This window comes from Electrona antarctica (genome assembly GCF_951216825.1).
Source record: "Electrona antarctica genome assembly, chromosome: 9".
In the NCBI taxonomy this organism is placed as follows: Eukaryota; Metazoa; Chordata; class Actinopteri; order Myctophiformes; family Myctophidae; genus Electrona; species Electrona antarctica.
In genome coordinates this window covers 7,495,311-7,519,323 of record NC_136790.1, presented here as the reverse complement: position 1 = coordinate 7,519,323, position 24,013 = coordinate 7,495,311, and the positions used below count along the sequence as shown (strand labels likewise).

General features: G+C 45.0%; 2 protein-coding genes and 1 long non-coding RNA gene across 3 annotated transcripts in view; all 3 read right to left on the bottom strand.

Annotated features, from left to right (window-relative positions):
* Positions 1-8,762: 8,762 nt before the first annotated feature.
* Positions 8,763-15,326, bottom strand: LOC306930110 (complement C1q tumor necrosis factor-related protein 4-like). The gene is made up of 6 exons (XM_079510857.1): positions 15,270-15,326; positions 13,530-13,698; positions 12,956-13,147; positions 12,287-12,468; positions 9,992-10,078; positions 8,763-9,526 (listed from the first exon to the last, which is right to left on the bottom strand). Exons 2-6 carry the CDS (start codon positions 13,693-13,695, stop codon positions 9,386-9,388), a joined length of 768 nt encoding a protein of 255 aa, XP_079366983.1. The 5' UTR covers positions 13,696-13,698; positions 15,270-15,326; the 3' UTR covers positions 8,763-9,385.
* A 3,716-nt stretch (positions 15,327-19,042) lies between these two features.
* On the bottom strand, positions 19,043-20,658 carry LOC306930116. Its single transcript, XR_013790849.1, has 3 exons — positions 20,519-20,658; positions 19,745-19,832; positions 19,043-19,107 (listed from the first exon to the last, which is right to left on the bottom strand). It is a non-coding gene; the product is annotated as an uncharacterized lncRNA (long non-coding RNA).
* A 1,791-nt stretch (positions 20,659-22,449) lies between these two features.
* camk1ga (calcium/calmodulin-dependent protein kinase IGa) overlaps positions 22,450-24,013 on the bottom strand; it is a gene marked incomplete at its 3' end in the record, with an annotated part of 9,752 nt that continues 8,188 nt past the window's right edge. The window contains exons 7-9 of the mRNA XM_079509736.1: positions 23,432-23,544; positions 22,820-22,898; positions 22,450-22,549 (exon numbers count right to left, since the gene is read on the bottom strand). Of these exons, the coding sequence (XP_079365862.1) occupies positions 22,450-22,549; positions 22,820-22,898; positions 23,432-23,544 (292 nt within the window). The remainder of the gene's footprint in view (positions 22,550-22,819; positions 22,899-23,431; positions 23,545-24,013) is intronic.

The following is a 24,013-nucleotide window of genomic DNA, read 5'->3' as shown; positions in this document are numbered from 1 at the left end:
GCCCCCTGCAGCCAAGACCCATGCAGCCCATTAACAACCTCTATGCAGGTGTAGCCCCCTGCAGCCAAGACCCATGCAGCCATTAACAACCTCTATGCAGGTGTAGCCCCCTGCAGCCAAGACCCATGCAGCCCATTAACAACCTCTATGCAGGTGTAGCCCCCTGCAGCCAAGACCCATGCAGCCATTAACAACCTCTATGCAGGTGTAGCCCCCTGCAGCCAAGACCCATGCAGCCCATTAACAACCTCTATGCAGGTGTAGCCCCCTGCAGCCAAGACCCATGCAGCCATTAACAACCTCTATGAGGTGTAGCCCCCTGCAGCCAAGACCCATGCAGCCCATTAACAACCTCTATGAGGTGTAGCCCCCTGCAGCCAAGACCCATGCAGCCATTAACAACCTCTATGAAGGTGTAGCCCCCTGCAGCCAAGACCCATGCAGCCCGCAACAGCCCTGCAGCCAATCGGGCTCAGCCCTATTGGTACGGTGGGTTGTGCGTTGGTCTAGCGAGTGGGAGCCCCGGGTTCAATCCCCGCTTCCGCGCAATGCTACACAGGCAAAAGCTAATAATAAAAAACAAATGATGCTTGACATGAGGCATGAACATATTATTCAAATTATGATAGCACTGCACCAAGGTCAGCCCTCAAGCGTAAAGAGGATTTGGGAGGCTGATTTAAATCAATCCTTTACTGACAGTGAATGGTAAATGATTCTACGGAACTCAAAGAAGATGTCCTGTGAATATAGCCATTAACAACCTCTATGCAGGTGTAGCCCCTTGCAGCCAAGACCCATGCAGCCATTAACAACCTCTATGCAGGTGTAGCCCCCTGCAGCCAAGACCCATGCAGCCATTAACAACCTCTATGCAGGTGTAGCCCCCTGCAGCCAAGACCCATGCAGCCATTAACAACCTCTATGCAGGTGTAGCCCCCTGCAGCCAAGACCCATGCAGCCATTAACAACCTCTATGCAGGTGTAGCCCCCTGCAGCCAAGACCCATGCAGCCATTAACAACCTCTATGCAGGTGTAGCCCCCTGCAGCCAAGACCCATGCAGCCATTAACAACCTCTATGCAGGTGTAGTCCCCTGCAGCCAAGACCCATGCAGCCATTAACAACCTCTATGAAGGTGTAGCCCCCTGCAGCCAAGACCCATGCAGCCATTAACAACCTCTATGAGGTGTAGCCCCCTGCAGCCAAGACCCATGCAGCCATTAACAACCTCTATGCAGGTGTAGCCCCCTGCAGCCAAGACCCATGCAGCCATTAACAACCTCTATGCAGGTGTAGCCCCCTGCAGCCAAGACCCATGCAGCCATTAACAACCTCTATGAGGTGTAGTCCCCTGCAGCCAAGACCCATGCAGCCATTAACAACCTCTATGAGGTGTAGCCCCCTGCAGCCAAGACCCATGCAGCCATTAACAACCTCTATGAGGTGTAGCCCCCTGCAGCCAAGACCCATGCAGCCATTAACAACCTCTATGCAGGTGTAGCCCCCTGCAGCCAAGACCCATGCAGCCATTAACAACCTCTATGAGGTGTAGTCCCCTGCAGCCAAGACCCATGCAGCCATTAACAACCTCTATGAGGTGTAGTCCCCTGCAGCCAAGACCCATGCAGCCATTAACAACCTCTATGAGGTGTAGCCCCCTGCAGCCAAGACCCATGCAGCCATTAACAACCTCTATGCAGGTGTAGCCCCCTGCAGCCAAGACCCATGCAGCCCATTAACAACCTCTATGCAGGTGTAGCCCCCTGCAGCCAAGACCCATGCAGCCATTAACAACCTCTATGCAGGTGTAGCCCCCTGCAGCCAAGACCCATGCAGCCCATTAACAACCTCTATGCAGGTGTAGCCCCCTGCAGCCAAGACCCATGCAGCCATTAACAACCTCTATGCAGGTGTAGCCCCCTGCAGCCAAGACCCATGCAGCCCATTAACAACCTCTATGCAGGTGTAGCCCCCTGCAGCCAAGACCCATGCAGCCCGCAACAGCCCTGCAGCCAATCGGGCTCAGCCCTATTGGTACGGTGGGTTGTGCGTTGGTCTAGCGAGTGGGAGCCCCGGGTTCAATCCCCGCTTCCGCGCAATGCTACACAGGCAAAAGCTAATAATAAAAAACAAATGATGCTTGACATGAGGCATGAACATATTATTCAAATTATGATAGCACTGCACCAAGGTCAGCCCTCAAGCCTAAAGAGGATTTGGGAGGCTGATTTAAATCAATCCTTTACTGACAGTGAATGGTAAATGATTCTACGGAACTCAAAGAAGATGTCCTGTGAATACAAATAATTAATAGAGTCTACTGGACTCCGACAAGATTGTTCAGGGGTAAACTCAGAGAGAGTCCGATTTGCTGGAGGTGTGGTGAGGACCCCGGTACACTTATTCATGTATTGTGGGAGTGCCCTAGGGTACAAACTCCATTGGTGTGCTATTCATGAGAATATAATGCAAATCACGAACCAGGATATTCCTTACACACCTGCTCTGTTTATTCTGGGTGATCCATCGCCATTAAAACATCTCCCCGCACCTCTAGCTGACTGGATTCATACAGCATTAAAACACCTCCCCGCACCTCTAGCTGACTGGATTCATACAGCATTAATGGTGGGCAGGAAAACCATTGTTAAGGAATGGAAGTCTGAGGATTTGCCTCCAGCACATGTATGGTTCCCCCAGCTTGGTACTGTGGCTGCTTTGGAGAAGTTATCTTTTTAGATGAATAATCAGTTAGATAAATATGATTCGAAGTGGAACGTGTTCCTCAGTCATGTTGCAGGTCCTTGATGTGATCCATGGTCAGGCAATTAGTAGAGGACCTAGCTAAGATATGTATGCACTTCATTTAGGAGAGAATATCTCACTAACTTGGGAACTATGAAAAATTCTCTATCCGGGGCGAAATACCCAAAAATGACCACGCCCTTTTTAAAATGACCACTACTTCGAAAATGACTATATTCTAAACCGAGCTACACATTTTCTGAGGTGCTCAAAATGTTCAGAATACTCATGTTTGTTGAATCCGTGCCCAAGCCAGCAACCCTCCAGGTCATCATAGTGGCCAAATCCAATATGGCCGCCAGTCTGCCACCTGAAAAAGGTTTTATCTAGAACTTTTGAACCACATGAGCTATGAATGCAAACTTGGTGTCTAAATCATGTTTTTTGACAACATTTTGGAATTATCATCTTTATGAGTGGGTGTGGCTGAACCTCTATTTTGCATATTTCAAAGATGGCGACTATCTGACAATTTGTTTTACTTATTTTAACTTTGTCCTTTTTTGCAAACTTGGTTCCTATTTTGTGCTTTTTGAGCATTAGAAACACATTGGAATTATGCAAAGCTGGAATCCTTTGCACCTCGAAATATAGTTGTATGATCAGGACAAAAAAAAGTCTTCTCCGTGAGGAATCTAAAGGACGGAGCGTGTGTGTGTGTGTGTGTGTGTGTGTGTGTGTGTGTGTGTGTGTGTGTGTGTGTGTGTGTGTGTGTGTGTGTGTGTGTGTGTGTGTTTGCTCGCACGTGTTTCCAATTTAAACATACTGTTAAAATGTGATACCTTTGACTAATGCTCAGCATAAATTATTTAGCTATTATGCTCTTAGCTCTTATGCTATTATTGTCTTGTTTCAATAAAATTACATCTGTAGTTTACACATTTATGTTTTAGAGATAGTCAGAAAGACAGGAAGCAGAGCTGGAGGTAGCACACTATGGTCCCGGGTTCGGACTCGGGACCACTTGTCAGATGTTGTGGTAATGTGAATGATGCGTACCGTTCCCGGGAGCGGATCTCCCAACTGTCCCCGAGACCGCATGGGGGGCGGGTCTCTGGACCGTTGAAGTGTATTCAGATGCGGATCGTTCCAATGTGAATGCATGCGTACCTAAAGAAGGAAGTGGACTGTTTTTTTTTAGAACCTGACATGATCTCTAGTCGACGAGCCAAGCGTCAACAAAAAAAAACACAGACGCTGCACGAAGTGTAACACCAGCTCATTTCACAACGCGTCATTTCACAACGCGTCATTTCACAACGGATCGTTCCAATGTGAATGCATGCGTACGTAAAGAAGGAAGTGGACTGTTTATTTTTAGAACCTGACATTACATTACATTACAGTCATTTAGCAGACGCTTTTATCCAAAGCGACTTACAATAAGTGTATTCAACATAGGTAGGGAACAAAAACTACTAATCACCAGAAGTCTTTAGTGCATTTTCTGCAAAAACAAGCAACCAAGAGTATACCTAGCGCTAAGGTAAAAGTGCAATATATCAGCTACCTATTTCCTTAACCGGATGAGACAAAATAGCTAAATCAAATGAGCATGAGCTAAAACAATTAAGTGTATCGACTAAACAAGATCCAATAAACAATACAACAATAGAAAACAAACGTTCGTACAACTAGTTAACAACAAGTAGGTCAGGCAGAGAGGAAGGGTAGTGTTTCCTGAAGAGGTGGGTTTTCAACCTGCGGCGAAATATGGGCAGTGACTCTGCTGTCCTAACATCAGTGGGGAGTTCATTCCACCACTGTGGGGCCAGAACAGAAAAGAGTCGTGACCGTGTGGATCGGCCAGAAGGACCCTTGAGTGACGAGGCAATCAGTCGCCCCGAGGTGGCAGACCGAAGTGGTCGGGCAGGGGTGTAGGCATCGACCATAGCCCGGAGATAGGAAGGAGCTGTTCCTTTCACTGCCCTATAGGCTAACACCAGGGTTTTGAACTGGATGCGGGCCGCTACGGGGAGCCAGTGTAGAGAACGGAGAAGGATGGTTGTGTGGGAGAACTTGGGGCGGTTGAACACCAGACGAGCCGCAGCTTTCTGAACAAGCTCCAGAGGTCTGATGGCAGATGCCGGAGCACCAGCAAGGAGGGAGTTGCAGTAGTCCAGGCGGGAGATGACGAGAGCCTGGATGAGCACCTGGGCTGCCTTCTCCGTGAGGAAGGGGCGAATCCTCCTGATGTTGTAGAGGAGGAATCTGCAGGACCTTGTCACTGATGCGATGTTTGCCGAGAACGTCAGTTGATCGTCCAGGGTCACACCCAGATTTTTCGCAGTCCGAGTTGAGGTCACCACAGCATTATCAATGGTGATGGCCATGTCTCGGTGCGGACAGCCCTTCCCCGGGAGGAACATCAGCTCGGTCTTGTCCAGGTTGAGCTTCAGGTGGTTTGTCGACATCCACGCCGAGATGTCAGCCAGACAAGCAGCAATGATCTCTAGTCGACGAGCCAAGCGTCAACAAAAAAAAACACAGACGCTGCACGAAGTGTAACACCAGCTCATTTCACAACGCGTCGCAGCGCGCGTGCAGATCTGCTATGTTGAATCTGCTATACACGCAGAACCGCAGTACGCGCTGATCTTGGACTACACGTGGCTCTTGGGCTTTGCTTGGCATAGTTTTCAAAGTAAAACAAAATAATAATAATGCTAAAGTAGAATCCATTAAACTAATATCAAACACGACACTGGAGCACAGAACTGACTGACACAGTGAATAGCAGGCAGGCTGACAGTGACGTAGTATAACAGCAAAGAGCCAAAAGAGGCAATGCAATGCAGTGTCTGGATTTATTGGAGACAATGTCGCAGAGTTGATGGTCAGTGTCCGTGCGCACCAGTCATCAAGCACACCACCATCTGGAGGATCAAAGTGTGTTATGCAAGTGTACCTGGGTGCGCTGTTGAATCTCGGGCAATGTGAATCATGGCCATCGGGGACCAGGCAACCGTATTCGGAAACGGTTCCAATGAAACGGATTCAGTCCCTCTCAGTGTGAATTGCCTATATAATGTTGAGGTTCTCTCTGGGAGTAACAAGGATGGATAGGATCATGAATGAGTACATCAGAGGGACAGCACATGTCAGATGTTTTGGAGATAAAGCCAGAGAGGCCAGACTGAGATGGTTTGGACACATACAGAGGAGGGATAGTAAGTATATCGGTAGAAGGACGCTGAGGTTGGAACTGCCAGGCAGGAGGCCTAGAGGAAGATCAAAGATAAGATGTATGGATGTAGTGAAAGAGCCCTTTCAATACAGCCCTTTGAATTGAATTGAATTGAATTGAATTGAATTGAATTGAATTGAATTGAATTGAATTGAATTGAATTGAATTGAATTGAATTGAATTGAATTGAATTGAATTGAATTGAATTGAATTGAATTGAAATATTGGAGGCAGACTAGCATGGTGAAGTGCTGTATACATATTCGTATTAAGGAATGGTATTTTTTTCCCTTTCTTCCCCATAAGCATCCGGCTTATAAGAGCACAAGCTCCTATGATGTGCTTTTAGACCTTCATTCAGCCCAGGACACTGAAGGACAGATGAAACCATTGGACGACAAAACTAATTAATGGATGTAGACGGAGAATTCTTTCTTTGGTGTAATGGACAGCAGCCACTTGAAGAGGGCGGTTTTCTTTGATGTTGCAAGAAAGATGTATTGGCGCTGCTCTGCGGCGACATGGGCATAAGGGCTACGCTTGATGCGGGCCCTTTGTCTAAGACAAATGTCTTCCTCGGGAGACAAATAATAAAGAACCTTGAACCTTGAACCTTGAACTCAGAAATAGCTACAAAAACAGCTGAAGTACCGGTACTTGAAAGCTGCATTATTCTGAAAGGAAAGAGAAGTAGACATACTTTTGATACTTAAATACATCTTAACACCAGATACTTTTCTTAAGTAGCCTACATATGATGTGAGCTACCTCTCTCTGTGTGTGTGTGCGTGTGCGTGCGTGCGCGCGTGCGCGCGTGCGTGCGTGCGTGCGTGCGTGCGTGCGTGCGTGCGTGCGTGCGTGCGTGCGTGCGTGCGTGCGTGCGTGCGTGCGCACGCGCAGGGCTGGACAGGGTCAAAAAGGAAATGGAATGGAGAAAAGGAAAGAAATGTATGGAGCGGCCCATTCATTGGGTGGCCCACCAGCATATGCCCTGTACGTCAAGTGGCCAGTCCAGGCCTGGATTTACTTTTACTCTTGAATACTTAAGTACATTTAATAGCACATACTTTTTCACTCTTACTCAAGTAACATTTTGACTGAGCTACTTTTACTTGTAGTGGAGTAAATCTGAACAGGTCGTATTTGTACTCAAGTACTGGGGTCGAGTACTCTGTCCACCTCTGGTAAAATAGAGGTTCAGCCACACCCAGTCATACAGATAAGCATTCAAAAATATTTCTAAATGTCAAAAAACATGATTTAGACACGAAGTTTGCATTCATAGCTCATCTGGTTCAAAAGTTGTAGACAAAACCTGTTTCAGGTGGCGGACTGGCGGTCATATTGGATTTGGCCACAATGATGACCTGGAGGGTTGCTGGCTCGGGCACGGATTCAACAAACATGAGTTTTCTGAACATTTTGAGCACCTCAGAAAATCTGTAGCTCCAACAGTTTAGAAAATAGAGCCATGTTTGAACTAGCGGTCATTTTAAAAAGGGTGTGGTCATTTTCGGGTATTTCGCCCCGGATAGAGCATTTTTCACAGTTCCCAAGTTGTTCGCGGGGGTCATATTAGCCAAGAACAATTTAGATATTCTCTCCTAAATGAAGTGCATACATATCTTAGCCAGATCCTAGACTAAATGCCCTTTTGATATGATACGGTTGATGATGCTGCGTGTTTGGTCGTGTAAGCTATACTTTTGAATTTAAATTTATGTTTTATTTTTCTTTGTTTATCTTGTCTATCCTTGTTTTATATTATGTTTTTGTGCTCCTATAGGCTATGGCCTATGGCCATTTATAGCTTATCTTAGCTACCATATGTAAATATGTACATCATTTATATATTATTTATAACTTTATATCTTAGCTCAGGTACCATATGTAAATAGGTAGATCATTATTTTATATATTTATAACTTTACAATTTATCTCAGGTACTAAAATATGTACATAATTTATATATTCATAACTTTGTATATTATCTCAGGTACTATGTGTAACCTAGATCATATATTTATAACTTTATATCTTATCTCAGGTACTACTGTATGTGTAAATAATAAAATATGTATTCCTTGGCTTGTAGATCTGTGCTTTTCTTCTGTCCAGGTTGGAGCTGCTTGGGAGGCTGTCAGGCTGAAGTTGAACTACTTTTTACTGGAGGTAAAGTATGAACCACAACCCTCTGCTTCCATGCTGTATGATATTTAGAGACGCATCTCATTCAAACAGCTGCTCACTGTAGCACGGTTCATATACCATGGGATAGGTCAAGTATGTGACGCATCATCACCACCACAAATAGACCTACAGCATGATCTAAAAGGTACTTCTGCATACGTCATGGTCCATTACTTGGATTCATGAACATTGCTGAGACTGTGGGTCCTATCTTGCACCACCCTTATCCCTACACTTATTTGGCGTGTTTTACTATTTTGAAAAACATTTTAAAATAGTTCAACTAGACGATCTACAGTACATCGACACGTTGTGAGCTAGTAGATCGGATATTTGAACTATTTTGAAAGGTTTTTCAAAATAGTAAGGTGTAAGGGGTGGTGCAAGATATAGCCCAGTGTGTCTGTGAGAGAGGGAGAGAGAAAAAGAGAGAGAGACAAGTTGTTGTCCACTGCTTCACTCGCACAAAGTTTACACTGACTGACACAATGTAGAGGTTAATAGGTAGGTCCAAACACTGTCATTTTTATTTGGAATCGCAATGGCACACATTCTCACCAAGGAAATGTCAGGAGTCTTGCACAGTAAATAAAACATGGATTACAAACATTTCAGCATTCTCTATAATCAGTACATGTTGCTGTTGGTAACACTTATGTATATTCATATGTTTTTGTTGAAAGGCAATCAAAGGTTTACATGTCGTAATTTAGCGTCAGGTAGCTGTGTCCCAGTGTCCGCTGTCCGGGATATTTTCAGCATACAACATTTAAGGTTAGGCTACAAGTTCGGGTTGGAGAACTATAAACACAGAAACACAAAAAGTACTTTGTGATGTTGGTAGGTATGTTCGCCAGGTTCAGAGCTGACAGTGAAATGCAAATACCCCATTAACTGTTGCAACTTCAGTGATTAGGGGAGAAAGGGTGAGAAGTGACTAGTGAGAACGGTCAGTTTAGCCGACAAGTAGCGAAAATTAACAGACAGGGATGGTATGTTTCAGATGAAAAAAACAAAAACAAAAAAAACAGAGATAACTGAATGAAATATTTCTCAAAATGGGTCAGAAAGACCCCACAGACACTCAAGGGTTAATATAACAGAATATAATAGGAACTCATTGATTGGTTGGTTTCAGAAGATGAGGAACTCATTGATTGGTGGGTTTCAGAAGATGAGGAACCCATTGATTGGTGGGTTTCAGACGATGAGGAACCCATTGAAGACAATCTCTTTTTCCTGGGTGTCTGCTTTGTGTGAATCCAATTGGCCGTCTTTGAAAGCTTCTAGCCACACCCTCTGATTCTGGGTCAACTGTAAGACCACGCCCCCTGACAGCACCTGCAATGACATCATTATGACATCATTATCACTGCAAGACCCCCTGAAAGCACCTACAATGACATCATCATAATAGTCGGAGAGCCAGTCACATTCCATACAATATTAAGCATAAGTTAAGGCCTTTTTAGTAAATTATTATTTTATTTATTATTATATCAAATCAAATCAAATCACGCAATTACGCACTTGACACAGTTCATAAACACATAACAATGAAATATATTAAATCTCAATTCACGTGATTCAAATCAAAAGTGAAAGAAGTAAGTCTTTATAAACCTGATCTAATGTGTTAGACCCTAACCCATTAGATCTAATGTGTTAGAGCACCCTGGGGCGTCCACACTTTTTTCAAATGGGGCCATATATTCAGGGCTGACTGCATCTCCTGTCCTGTGTGCGTGCGTGCGTGCGTGCGTGCGTGCGTGCGTGCGTGCGTGCGTGCGTGCGATGATCTCTGACCTGTGCTCGTCTTCTGGTGTTGTAGTCACAGAAGCCAAGGTCCTGAACTCCCAGAGCCTCACTCTTCAGACGTAAACACATGGTCACCTACACGCACGCACCCACGCACCCACGCACGCACGCACGCACGCACGCACGCACGCACGCACGCACGCACGCACGCACGCACACACACACACACACACACACACACACACACACACACAGTAATGATCATGTTAGTAATCTATGGGTATTCGCTATACTTTTAAAGGCTTTTTCTGGCTCTGGACAATCTGTGGCAGTTTACAAGTAAAGTAAGCCTGCCCATAGACCATATGCACCAAAGTAAGCCTGCCCATAGACCATATGCACCAAAGTAAGCCTGCCCATAGACCATATGCACCAAAGTAAGCCTGCCCATAGACCATATGCACCAAAGTAAGCCTGCCCATAGACCATATGCACCAAAGTAAGCCTGCCCATAGACCATATGCACCAAAGTAAGCCTGCCCATAGACCATATGCACCAAAGTAAGCCTGCCCATAGACCATATGCACCAAAGTAAGCCTGCCCATAGACCATATGCACCAAGGTAAGCCTGCCCATAGACCATATGCACCAAAGTAAGCCTGCCCATAGACCATATGCACCAAGGTAAGCCTGCCCATAGACCATATGCACCAAAGTAAGCCTGCCCATAGACCATATGCACCAAGGTAAGCCTGCCCATAGACCATATGCACCAAAGTAAGCCTGCCCATAGACCATATGCACCAAAGTAAGCCTGCCCATAGACCATATGCACCAAAGTAAGCCTGCCCATAGACCATATGCACCAAAGTAAGCCTGCCCATAGACCATATGCACCAAAGTAAGCCTGCCCATAGACCATATGCACCAAGGTAAGCCTGCCCATAGACCATATGCACCAAAGTAAGCCTGCCCATAGACCATATGCACCAAAGTAAGCCTGCCCATAGACCATATGCACCAAAGTAAGCCTGCCCATAGACCATATGCACCAAAGTAAGCCTGCCCATAGACCATATGCACCAAAGTAAGCCTGCCCATAGACCATATGCACCAAAGTAAGCCTGCCCATAGACCATATGCACACCGCGGCCATCTTGCCAATGGCAGGGTGGCAACTAGCCGCAATTTGCCATTGTCAGCCCATACGTCTGATTGTATTAAACAACGTCAAACTCACCAACATTGCAGCTGTACGGAAAGCTTGAATCTGTTTTCTATCTGCAAAGTGTTTGCTTCATAATAATCCACCGTAGAGATGTTATGAGCTACTTTCTGTCAAGACATTCCTTGCAGGTGATTATTTTTGTTTTGTATTAAGTGTTGGAGTTTGGAAATGCTCGTTGGATATCACTCAATGGTCCTGCGATAGGCCTATCTCACAGCCCGTTTTTCACGCCCACTTCCGGTAAATAGTGGTGACTTTAACATGAGCATTTACACGTTTTTTTCTCTGGAGAATCTAAGTACATTTTCTAATGTAAAAATGTGACAGACCAATATTATTAGGAAGCAAACAATATGGTAAATCAGCTCGAACAGATAGAACAAACCTTACCTTGAGAAAACAAAAGTTGTAGACTTCTTAAATTACCTCTGTTAACATGAAGCGTCTATGGAGTGACGTCACGCTATCACCACTAACCCCGAAAGGGGGCGTATTAAGGGGGGCGGGGAAATTCTGTGAGATAGGCTTATTGCGTACCACCTGTTTTCAATGTGCAAATAATGCAGGAGGCAAGCAGGACGTTGCTTTACTGAAAGTGAGCGCTTCCAAACTCCAACACAAGTACACCCCCTGGACATGGCACTAGTATGTCGTACACCCCCTGGACATGGCACTAGTATGTCGTACACCCCCTGGACATGGCACTAGTATGTCGTACACCCCCTGGACATGGCACTAGTACACCCCCTGGACATGGCACTAGTACACCCCCTGGACATGGCACTAGTATGTCGTACACCCCCTGGACATGGCACTAGTATGTCGTACACCCCCTGGACATGGCACTAGTATGTCGCAGGGACTTACCCCCAATCTGACCTTTGATGCTGAGTGCCAAGCAGGGAGGCACTGGGTCCCATTTTTCAGTCTTTGGTGTGACCCGGCCGGGGATCGAACCCCGACCTCCCAGTCTCAAGGTGGACACTCATTTCAAACGGAAGCACAAGTCAATACAAAAACTGCTACGAGGATAAAACCAGAAAAAATACTAAGACTTGTGTTGAAGGTCCTCCATTTTCAATTAATCAGAGACACAGTAACAGTATCCTTATACCTTGGACATGGCGTGGAAGACAAAGTAATAGAGTCCAGGCACTGTGCAGGTGAAGTATCCCGTGCTGAGGTCCATGTCTCCTGGCCTGTTGACGGCTTCAGTCTGGAAGATGATTGGCCGGTTGTATTCGGGGTAGGAGTGTAGTGTCCGAACCACAGAGAAGGCCGACGGCCGAGAAGGACCTGAGCCAATGGGAACATGGCAATGAATATAAGAGCCAATGGGAACGTGTTGACAAAATATATATAAGAGCCAATGGGAACATGACAACAAAATATAAGAGCCAATGGCCAACCCGTCAACAAATCAGTGTTAATTTCATCAACTCAAAGGATGACGAACGATGTTCTTCGACTGAGACTAAATATATGAATTTCGTTTTGATCTTTTTACACTGACCAATGGACAGGTTTTTTTGTTTGGCATTGCACAGATTATTATTATTTATTTATTATTATTTATTTTTTATGACGCGATACAGTGAGACATCCACTCACCCACCCACCCACCCATCTCCCCACCCACCCACCCATCCATCCACCCATCTCCCCACCCACCCATCCACCCACCCATCCATCCATACATCCATCCATCCATCCACCCACCCACCCATCCCCCCATCCATTTATCCATCCATCCATCCAACCACCCATCCACCCATCCACCCACTTTGTCTGGCCGGTCGTCCCCCCGCTCCTGAGGGTCCTGGGGGTCCAGACAGACCATGGGATCCTTCAGGTCCTACCTCCCCCGAAAGACCCTTCAGACCGGTCTCTCCAGGAAAGCCTCGGCTCCCGCGCTCCCCCTTCAGTCTGAGGAGAACGCTGGGATCCACCGCTGTCTGACCAGCATGCACTGGGGCTGATGGAGGAAGTGAATTTAATGCACATTTACTTAACCCTAGAACACTAAACATGGGTATTATTTTAAAGATATTCCCTGTGAAAGAAAGAAAAAGACCATTGTGGGTGTATGGGATGATTCTCTATCACTAAACACGAGTGAAATTCACCCGAACACCTGCCTCTTTTAGTAAAAGTATAATTACTATACAATGTATTTTGTTTTTTACAAAAGTATTGACTACAAAATGTACTTACATTACCAAAGTAAATGTACTTACATTACCAAAGTAAAAATCACTCAAATCTCGATCTACAAGCTCACAACGTGCTGCAATGCAACACGTTGTGAGCTTGTAGATCTGCTACCACTGGGTGAGAGAGCAGGGGGTGAGTTGTACCTGGCTCTCCTTTCTCTCCTTTGGGACCCGGCCATCCGTTTCTCCCCGCCACTCCCACCTCTCCCGGGCGGCCATCTTGTCCTCCGCACGTGTTCTGTGATTGGCCGGCTGACAGGAGCAAAGCCACGCCCACCACCAGCCCAGCAGACCAATGACGTCCTGGCATGACCTGTAACACCGCCAATACAACCAATCACGTTTAGTCATACTCTGATATTACAACCAATAAGGTCTAGTCATACTGACAGTACAACCAATGACGTCGCCCTGACAATCCATCCTCCCAGAGGTAGGGGGAGCTCTCTGATAGTGTACCCAAACAGTAGCGGCAAGAAGCGACAAGATGCCGCCTATAGAGCCAGGTTCAGGTTCAGGTTCAAGGTTCAAGTTTATTTAGTGTCCCCAAAGGGCAAATTGGGTCGCAGCATAGACAGTACATTAAACAATGAAACAGTACAAATAAACAAACAGTTCACATAGCAGATACCAAAGTACAAAGGTGCACATAACCATTAAAGTGCAGGCGTTAAAGTGCTATGCGATAGGTCATAAAAAGTGTGTGTGCATATAGACATTACCAATAGACCAATACAGTAAAAAGTAAAAAGTGCTTATCATAAGGTTATCTCCTAGATCTACCCACAGCAGCATTTAGTGTGCAAATAGAGATAGGGACAAAGGAATGTTTGTGCCTGTTTTATTGTGGCACAGGGGGCCCGCGAGCGAAGGCCGGATGGGAGAAGGATGTACTCTCCGTGTATTGGGTGAGCAGCATCAGATCGGATACACAGGGCTTTGTTAAGCACCTGTTTCTTAATAATCTGGTCTAGGCTGTTCATTTGTGAGCCAATTCTGTTTATAAACAGCTGGTGGATGGAAATGGTGCTCGCGCGTGGCTGCAACTTGACGTGTCGACAAATTTCCGGTTTTCTGGCCTACGCGTCAAGTTGCAGCCATGCGCGAGCGCCATTTCCATCCACCAGCTGTTTAAAACCCGGAATAGACACCTGCTCTAGGTGGCATCTTGACGCCTCTTGACGCTACTGTTTGGGTACACTGTGACCCTTAGCAGAGTGATGGAGGGGAGGTGCATCCCCCAGTAGGACGGTACTCACTCGGTGTGAAGTGATAACTGCCGTGTCCAATCAATCAAGCAACTGACAACACTTGTGACCAGCCGGGGATAAACGTGAGGCCAACCTGACCAGACGGTCAACTCAGTTAAGGAGGTGATAACAGGCCAGAACAATCTATTAACACAATAAAATAAATGAATGTACAATACCTATAAACACATTTACAATCTATAAAAGCCAAGGTAGTAGGGCACGTCATGTTTTTGGTTAAAACAAGTTTTTTGTTAAAAGGTTAAATCACTATATTTTGATAGTATAGGCTAAGCATTGATTGATTGATTGAAGTATTTATTAACAGTATGCGGAATGGGTACATTTCAAACAAAAGCACAACTCAATACACTGTGGATGACACCATAAAGCATTACACTTGTTTACAATATGGGTCCTCCATTTTCAATTAATCAGAATTCATCAGAATAGGGTTTGTTCAGTAGTCTCACTGTCTCTCTCCAGATCTTTAACACAATAAAATAATGTACAATACCTAAACTATACAAACAACACAATGAACATAACATGTATTCTCCATGGAGGCCAAACATCGTTAAACTGATCATTAACGCTCCCAATTAATTGTGGCATTATTAGAGATTTCACTCACCAGAATGTCTTTCAGCAAATACTTGACAGATGAAATATCCTGTCTTGATCGTCTTTGGTGAAACGGAACACTCCCGCGCACGCACACACACACATGCACGCACACACACACATGCACGCACACACACACACACATGCACGCACACAGGCACATGTGTCCGTGTGCGCGCATGGCAAGTTTCATTTCCATGCTGACACCGCAGTGTCCATGCGCCGCATGGACACTGCGGTGTCAGCATGGAAATGAAACTTGCCGTTGTCTGTAGCAGTGATTTTTAACCTTTATAATTCCATAGACCTCCAGTTTGATATTAGACTATAGACTAGACCTGTCATAATTATTACATAATCATCTAATTGCATGCAATTATTTGAGATAATCACAATTATTTTTGCCTAATCGTCAATCGTTTCCATGTTGACATACCGGTATGTCCATACATTTTCAGAAATAGCAGATCTACAAGTTTGTAGATCTACTATTTCCACTATTTTGTATTTTTGGGAAGGAAAACGATATAAAAAATGATTCAATGTGTCAGTGATTTCTTTGTATATTTAAGTTATTTGTCACAATTATCTGCCCTGTGCAATTTGTGATTACGAAGCCTAAAAGGCAAACAGAAATACAAATTGTGACATTCCCAATGTTCAATGCACATGGTAAAACACACACACACACACACACACACGCACACGCACACGCACACACACACGCACACGCACACACACACACACACACAATATATAAACAGTGTAAGAGTAAACATGCTAAATGTAAATATTAATATTCATCATAGCCTATCATTTCATATAACTTAGCCATTAGTGCTTTTAAAAGCGTCCATAACGTTGTATAAAGAAGAACATGTGGTGTGTTTGTTTACAGTGGGAGCAGCAGAATATATCAGCAGGTTGCGATGATTGACAGGCAAGTTGGTGCCCTCTGCTGGCTAAAATAATGTGTTTTGCATTGCATCTGAGAAGCTTTAGAACACAGACAGAAAAAGGCATGAAATCCTGGATTCTTCTGTTAAAACCTTTTAATACACTCACTTTTGAAGGACCATGACAAAGACTTTACATGTTTTACAATGTTCTTAAAAAATAATGTAATTATATGTAATGAGATGCTTCAGTGAGTACACAATGTACTGTACAGTATACAGTACATGTATGTACATGTACTGTACTGTACAATTATGTACATACATGTCACATGTACAACACTGTCTCACTCCCCAAGCCTGAACCAATCAAACCACCAGTAAATAGTAGTGTGTAGATCTCAACCAATAAGCCTATCTCACAGAATTTCCCCGCCCCCCTTAATACGCCCCCTTTCGGGGTTAGTGGTGATAGCGTGACGTCACTCCATAGACGCTTCATGTTAACAGAGGTAATTTAAGAAGTCTACAACTTTTGTTTTCTCAAGGTAAGGTTTGTTCTATCTGTTCGACCTGATTTACCATCTTGTTTGCTTCATAATAATATTGGTCTGTCACATTTTTACATTAGAAAATGTACTTAGATTCTCCAGAGAAAAAAACGTGTAAATGCTCATGTTAAAGTCACCACTATTTACCGGAAGTGGGCGTGAAAAACGGGCTGTGAGATAGGCCTATAACAGTGTTTGGGGCCGCGAAACCTCGCTGAAATAACAGCGAGCGAATATAGGAGGGGAGGGCGACGTCGCAGCACGGCGCGCTGTCACTCGCGGTACGTCAGGACAGTCTCATTGAAAAACATGTATTCTAATGAGAATTCACCGCTCGCTCGCTCGCATCGCTGGCAGTGTAGAATAGATGAGGTGATATGCTGCGTTCACACGGCAGATGCAAAGATGCGAAGATCACAGCAACAACATCGGTTTGTAAAATCTGTTGCTCACGCAGTCGTTGACATCATCAAGCGTCCGTCATTGTGTGTCAGTTGTATCTTTGCAGCTTGGAAGGTGAACCCAGCACAGCTTCAATTTGTATGTGGCTTTGTAGCTTTTGCAGCAGCTTCAAAACGTGGGATGCATCTTTATGTCGCTGGCTTCCATTGAGAATGAATGGTAGACTGTATCTTTGCATCTGCCCGTGTGAACGCAGCGTTAAGACTCTCTGGGGTGAGACAGCGTAGCCATGAAGGCTATACAGTACAGATGTTAAATTCAACACTGGGTACTTGTACATGATAAAAACACACAACAATCAACATCTTGTCATTGTACTGTTACCACAAAGTAAAGCAGTACGAGTAGATAATCTCTTTCCTCCTCACCATTAGAAAATATAACTGATGTGAGAGTTTATAATAATACGTGATATGCTTTAAAAAGACATTCATAATCTGTCGGCAAGGTTTCAAATCAAAGTTCAGGATTATACAGATTATACAGACAAAAACCAAACAAAAGGTATGTACAAAAAATATAGAGCACAAGAAGAAAATCCATGGATATGTCAGTGTCATATAGAACACACACACACACACACACACACACACACACACACACACACACACACACACACACACACACACACACACACACACACACACACACACAGCATGACAAAACGATGGCTTTCAAAACCAGAACGTGTACAGTTATAGTTGATTTCATTAAATAACATTCACATTCAGGGGTCTTCAACGGGCAAGGACACCTTAGAGCTGAGAGAGAGATGAAGCAGGGTAACTCTGAGGACCCCCCCCTAGGGGTCCCGGAACCCCCTGTTGAAGACCCCTGATTTCACAGAATTATCTATCTAGCTGTTACTTTGTAACGTTGTGCGCATGTGACGTGAGAATCCCTCCCTCTCGGGATTCATATGCTTTCCAAATGGATTAAAGCCCCAATCCATGAATTGATATCGAGAGCAAAACATTATTTTGAACCAATATGACATTATGAGTATTAGACCGGTGCCCGGCTGTAGTTCAACGAGCCAGTAACGATGGAAGTTGGAGATCCATGCCCCACCCGGAGAATTCAATACCTGTTGTACCCTTGTCAGAGTACCCGTGTCAGACCATCTGTCTGTGTCCCTTTTATGCCCATGTATGGACATTTCTGTATCTGTCTCATTGTGTCCTTTATTCCTATATATGGAGTTCTGTGTCAGGCATGCCAAAATATGGAGCATTGTGATGTCAGAACAGGCCAGTCCATATATGGAGTCAGGGGCCCTGTCCAGAGCCCGGGCAGAACAGGCCAGTCCATATATGGAGTCAGGGGCCCTGTCCAGAGCCCGGGCAGAACAGGCCAGTCCATATATGGAGTCAGGGGCCCTGTCCAGAGCCCGGGCAGAACAGGCCAGTCCATATATGGAGTCAGGGGCCCTGTCCAGAGCCCGGGCAGAACAGGCCAGTCCATATATGGAGTCAGGGGCCCTGTCCAGAGCCCGGGCAGAACAGGCCAGTCCATATATGGAGTCAGGGGCCCTGTCCAGAGCCCGGGCAGAACAGGCCAGTCCATATATGGAGTCAGGGGCCCTGTCCAGAGCCCGGGCAGAACAGACCAGTCCATATATGGAGTCAGGGGCCCTGTCCAGAGCCCGGGCAGAGGTACGTGTGTCAGGCATGCCCAAATATGGAGTGTTGTGTGTACAGCCTTACAACCGTACACACAGACAGACAGACTGAGACATGGTGCTTTTATACTGTACATAAGATGGTAAAACAAAACTGTCAGTCAGGGGACATTTAAAATAGAAATCTGAGAATGAATTCCTTACCAATAAATGTGTGTCTAGTAAAACAAAAAAAAAGTAATAAAAAAGATCAGGCAGCTATGGCAGTGGACTTCAAGACCTCATAACAGACACTGTCCCACTGGAGACAAATGAACACTAGGGAGAGAGAGAGAGAGAGAGAGAGAGAGAGAGAGAGAGCAGAAATAAATGTTTAACTGGGTTAGTTGAGTGGTTTTCGTGTCAAAGACACCCAAATTGATATGTTCCCTTCTGAAAATGTGATGATAAATGTATGAAGTGGTTAAGATCATTGTGACGCTGTATGAAAGGACAACTCCAGACTAAATAACATATAAGCACATTTTCGTACTTATTATAATATTGCTCCAGAATAACTAGGGTCTATAGGGTCTATTTAGGAGAAATGTCCCTGTCGTCCAGTTTCCCCAGCAGACCTCATAGCAAAGAGCGGAGACCATAAGCATATCACTCTTATGCTATTTGTTGAGGTCAAAAGTGGGTTTTTTACCATCATTTCTTTAGGAATGTGTTATTAGTTGTCATTTCAAACACATCCATGCCTCGGTTGTCCCACTGGATCAATATAAGTAGGAAAATGAGCCTATATGTTATTAAAGTCTGGAGTTGTCCTTTATAACACATTTTGCAGATCCACATTTGCATAGTGCTGGTATAGCCGATATTAATACTGGGTATATATTTACTGTTATACATGAATATATATTTTCTGCTACAGCAGACATTTTGGCTTTGCCTTGAAACGATTACTTACATTTTAGCCAGCCAATCACATGACAGAACACACCCCTGTCTGAAGGGTGTGGCCTTTACTGGTCTTCCCTCTGTCTATGGTGTCAAAGCTGTAACACATCATAACACAACATGTTTAATCCCTCTGTCTATGGTGTCAACACTGTAACACATCATAACATAACATGTTTAATCCCTCTCTGTCTATGGTGTCAACACTGTAACACATCATAACATAACATGTTTAATCCCTCTGTCTATGGTGTCAACACTGTAACACATCATAACATAACATGTTTAATCCCTCTCTGTCTATGGTGTCAACACTGTAACGCAACATAACATGTACACATGTTTAATCCCTCTGTCTATGGTGTCAACACTGTAACGCAACATAACATGTACACATGTTTAATCCCTCTGTCTATGGTGTCAAAGCTGTTACACAACACAACATATGTGAATTTATTTTCCATTTTTTTCCAGGTTTCTGAAAAACTAACATGATATGCCACTATTTTAGCACGGTGACACAGGGCTTTGCATAAAAAATGTCTGATTTCTTTGGGTTTGGAAATGCTTTATTTTCTGGTTTTGTCTGCATCATTCAATAATCTTCAGAATAATTCACGGCTTCATGTGTAAGTGATAAGTATAATAAATAAATAAAAAAGAAAATAAGTCACCTTTTGGGTGAACTACATCTTTAATGTCTATACCTCGCACCGTTTACATGTCTGACTAATGAAGTGTTCAATCAATCAATCAATCAACCAATCAACCAACCAATCAATACCTGCACTCTGAGTTGTACTCGCGCCCTCCGCTCTCCACCATGCCGGGGGCGTGATTGATGGGTTCGCTGTGGGAGGATCTTAGCTTGGGGCACAGCCCCGGGTCGTGCTCCACGTGGGGCGGGAGCATCAGGCGGTTCCCGTTGGGGTCCAGGACATCTCCTCCTCCTCCTCCTCCTCCGCCGCAGGCCTCGTCTTCATCGCCTTCAAGTTTCTCCTCCTCATTGTCCTCCACATCTTCCAGCGTACAGTCGGACTCCACCACGATGTCGGGAACGTGGAGGCCGGCGGGCCCCGCCATGTCACTGCTGGACAACTTCTTCATGTGGCTGATGGCCGCCGTCGCGTTCATTGTTAACTATGGAATCGTGCATTTCCGTCAGTCAGTGTCAGTGTCAAAATCCCCATACATGAGAAAGCCCATGGTGCCCAGGTCTCGTGACATCACGTGACATCATCAGTGATGACGATCCCTGATGTCATCAATATTTACGTTCTCAACAGGCCCGAAAATTAATGCCTGGCCCTACCTGTGGCCCTCATCACTAACCTGACTCCGCCAGATGGGGCAGCAGAGAGTACAATGGGTTCCCCCCTCCTGCTCCCATCTGGGAACTCTCAGGCAGACTTGATGCTCCGGCCACCAAACGGCCTGGCCAATCAGCGGAAGCTAGAGGCGGGATCAAGGCAGCACTGTGTATGCCAGTGTACTCTCTGCTGCCCCATCTGGCGGAGTCAGGTTACCTCATCACACACACCCTGTACACTCAAACACTCAAGACACTGCCCCCGCTGTCAACCTTAGATCTCCATATATGGAGCTGACCTGTTCTGACATTCCATATGTTGATCTGACCTCACTCTCCATATGCGGCCAGTACAGAATTCATTCCATATGTTGATCTGACCCCCCAATGCTGTCACCTAGGCGCCTGAGGGCGAGGTCGCTTCTCGCCCTTAGGGCGAGGTCACTTCTCTCAGGCGTCTTACTGGTTTATGTTACGTTGAAGGTTTGCTGCCCCCACCACTACTGTAATGTTTTACAGTCACTCACCACTGCCCACTACTGTAATGTTTTACAGTCACTCACCACTGCCCACTACTGTAATGTTTTACAGTCACTCACCACTGCCCACTACTGTAATGTTTTACAGTCACTCACCACTGGCCTCTAGTGTAATGTTTTACAGTCACTCACCACTGCCCACTACTGTAATGTTTTACAGTCACTCACCACTGGCCTCTAGTGTAATGTTTTACAGTCACTCACCACTGCCCACTACTGTAATGTTTTACAGTCACTCACCACTGCCCACTACTGTAATGTTTTACAGTCACTCACCACTGCCCACTACTGTAATGTTTTACAGTCACTCACCACTGGCCTCTAGTGTAATGTTTTACAGTCACTCACCACTGCCCACTACTGTAATGTTTTACAGTCACTCACCACTGGCCTCTAGTGTAATGTTTTACAGTCACTCACCACTGGCCTCTAGTGTAATGTTTTACAGTCACTCACCACTGCCCACTACTGTAATGTTTTACAGTCACTCACCAGTCACCACTGCCCACTACTGTAATGTTTTACAGTCACTCACCACTGGCCTCTAGTGTAATGTTTTACAGTCACTCACCACTGCCCACTACTGTAATGTTTTACAGTCACTCACCACTGGCCTCTAGTGTAATGTTTTACAGTCACTCACCACTGGCCTCTAGTGTAATGTTTTACAGTCACTCACCACTGCCCACTACTGTAATGTTTTACAGTCACTCACCAGTCACCACTGCCCACTACTGTAATGTTTTACAGTCACTCACCACTGGCCTCTAGTGTAATGTTTTACAGTCACTCACCACTGCCCACTACTGTAATGTTTTACAGTCACTCACCACTGGCCTCTAGTGTAATGTTTTACAGTGTGAGGTTTTAGTCACTCACCTTCCATTTGGATTTGGCGAAGTTCCTCCGTAACTGTTCACACACCGATTGGCAGATGTCCTGGCTTCTGGCTGTCTTTCCAGTGATCCTGTAGCCAATCAAAAGCAAGGACAGGATGTAACCGATCAGGAGAGAGGAAGGACAGGATGCAACCAATCAGGAGAGAGGGGGCGGACAGGATGTAACCAACCAGGACAGCGGACATCCCTTCCCCACTGGATCGCTGTGACTTGGAAACACCCCCTTAGGCCTGTGACGCACGCACAACGGGCTCTCATGCGTGTGCACGCGCGAGTGTGTGTGCATGTGCACGCGTGTGTGCGCGTGCGTGTGTGCGTGTGTGTGTGTGTGCACTCACCAAGGGTGGACGAGCGCCTCCTCTGTGGTGAAACGCTGCGTTGGATTTTTCTGCATCATGTTCTTGATGAAATCTTTAGCTGCAAAAACACGAGAGGTAGCTAAAGTTAGAAACACAAGATAGTTAGGGAGAGAGTTGACTAAAGTTGTGACCAGTGTTGTTGGGGGTAACGGCATTAAATAACAGCGTTACTGTAACGGAATACGTTTTTGGCTAGTAACCTAACAGATTATTTTGCAATTAGAGTAATCCGTTACCTATAGTTACCTTTCCCAAAACAATGGCGTTACTTAGTTACATTTAAGACCTACAGTATATCTATTTAGCTGTTCTGTTGCCACAAATGTCTCTTCAGGGAGGTGTCCACAAATTACCGCGCCTCTGTAAACTAACTAGTCATACTGAATAGGCTATATATTTGTGTTGTCACTAGGCTGGAGTGGATGGCTGATGCCATGGCTGCTGTATTCTGTTTGACTGTCTCTGAAATAAAATGGACTCCGGAAACATAACATCATCTGCCTGCGCCGCTCAACTTCTTCAAGTTTAGCGTAATTGTCTCGGCTCTTTGCACACCAAAATAACGCTTTAAATGCACTATAGGGGGCGTACCTGACTCAGAGATATCGTCCCAGTAAGGAGCATGGAAGGCGTAGTCGGCTCTCATGATCTTGTTGAATAGCCGAGTCTCATTCTCCTCAAAGAACGGGGGATATCCACACAACCTGGCAACAGCACAATGACAATGACAGGATTAGTCTCATTCTCCTCAAAGAAAGGGGGATATCCACACAACCTGGCAACAACACAATGGCGAAGACAGGATGAATCTCATTCTCCTCAAAGAAAGGGGGATATCCACACAACCTGGCAACACAATGACAATGACAGGATAACAAACAGGCAGGCAGACAGAGGCTAATGTCAATCTAAAATTAGATTATGCTTAGTATTTGATTTGATTTGATTTGGCACAATATAAAAACAATACAAAAGAAAGCAAAATATAAAAATAAAGTGCCAGGAGGAATTAAGCCTCTAGCTATATGTATGACAAAATAAAAACATTTAGAAAATGATTTGTAAACAATAAAAACATTTAGAACATAATATGTAACAACATAGAATTTACACATAACATCATAAAAACAATCTACAACAAGATTGATGTCATTGATCTATGACATCATTAAT

Excerpts from the sequence above, each read along its gene's own strand:
- LOC306930110 (XM_079510857.1), bottom strand. The coding sequence starts at position 13,695 with ATGCCAGGACGTCATTGGTCTGCTGGGCTGGTGGTGGGCGTGGCTTTG. Across the intron at positions 13,148-13,529 it reads AGGAGAGAAAGGAGAGCCAG|CCCCAGTGCATGCTGGTCAG; the intron begins GTACAACTCACC and ends TTCCTCCATCAG. Across the intron at positions 12,469-12,955 it reads GGGACGACCGGCCAGACAAA|GTCCTTCTCGGCCGTCGGCC; the intron begins GTGGGTGGATGG and ends CCATTGGCTCAG.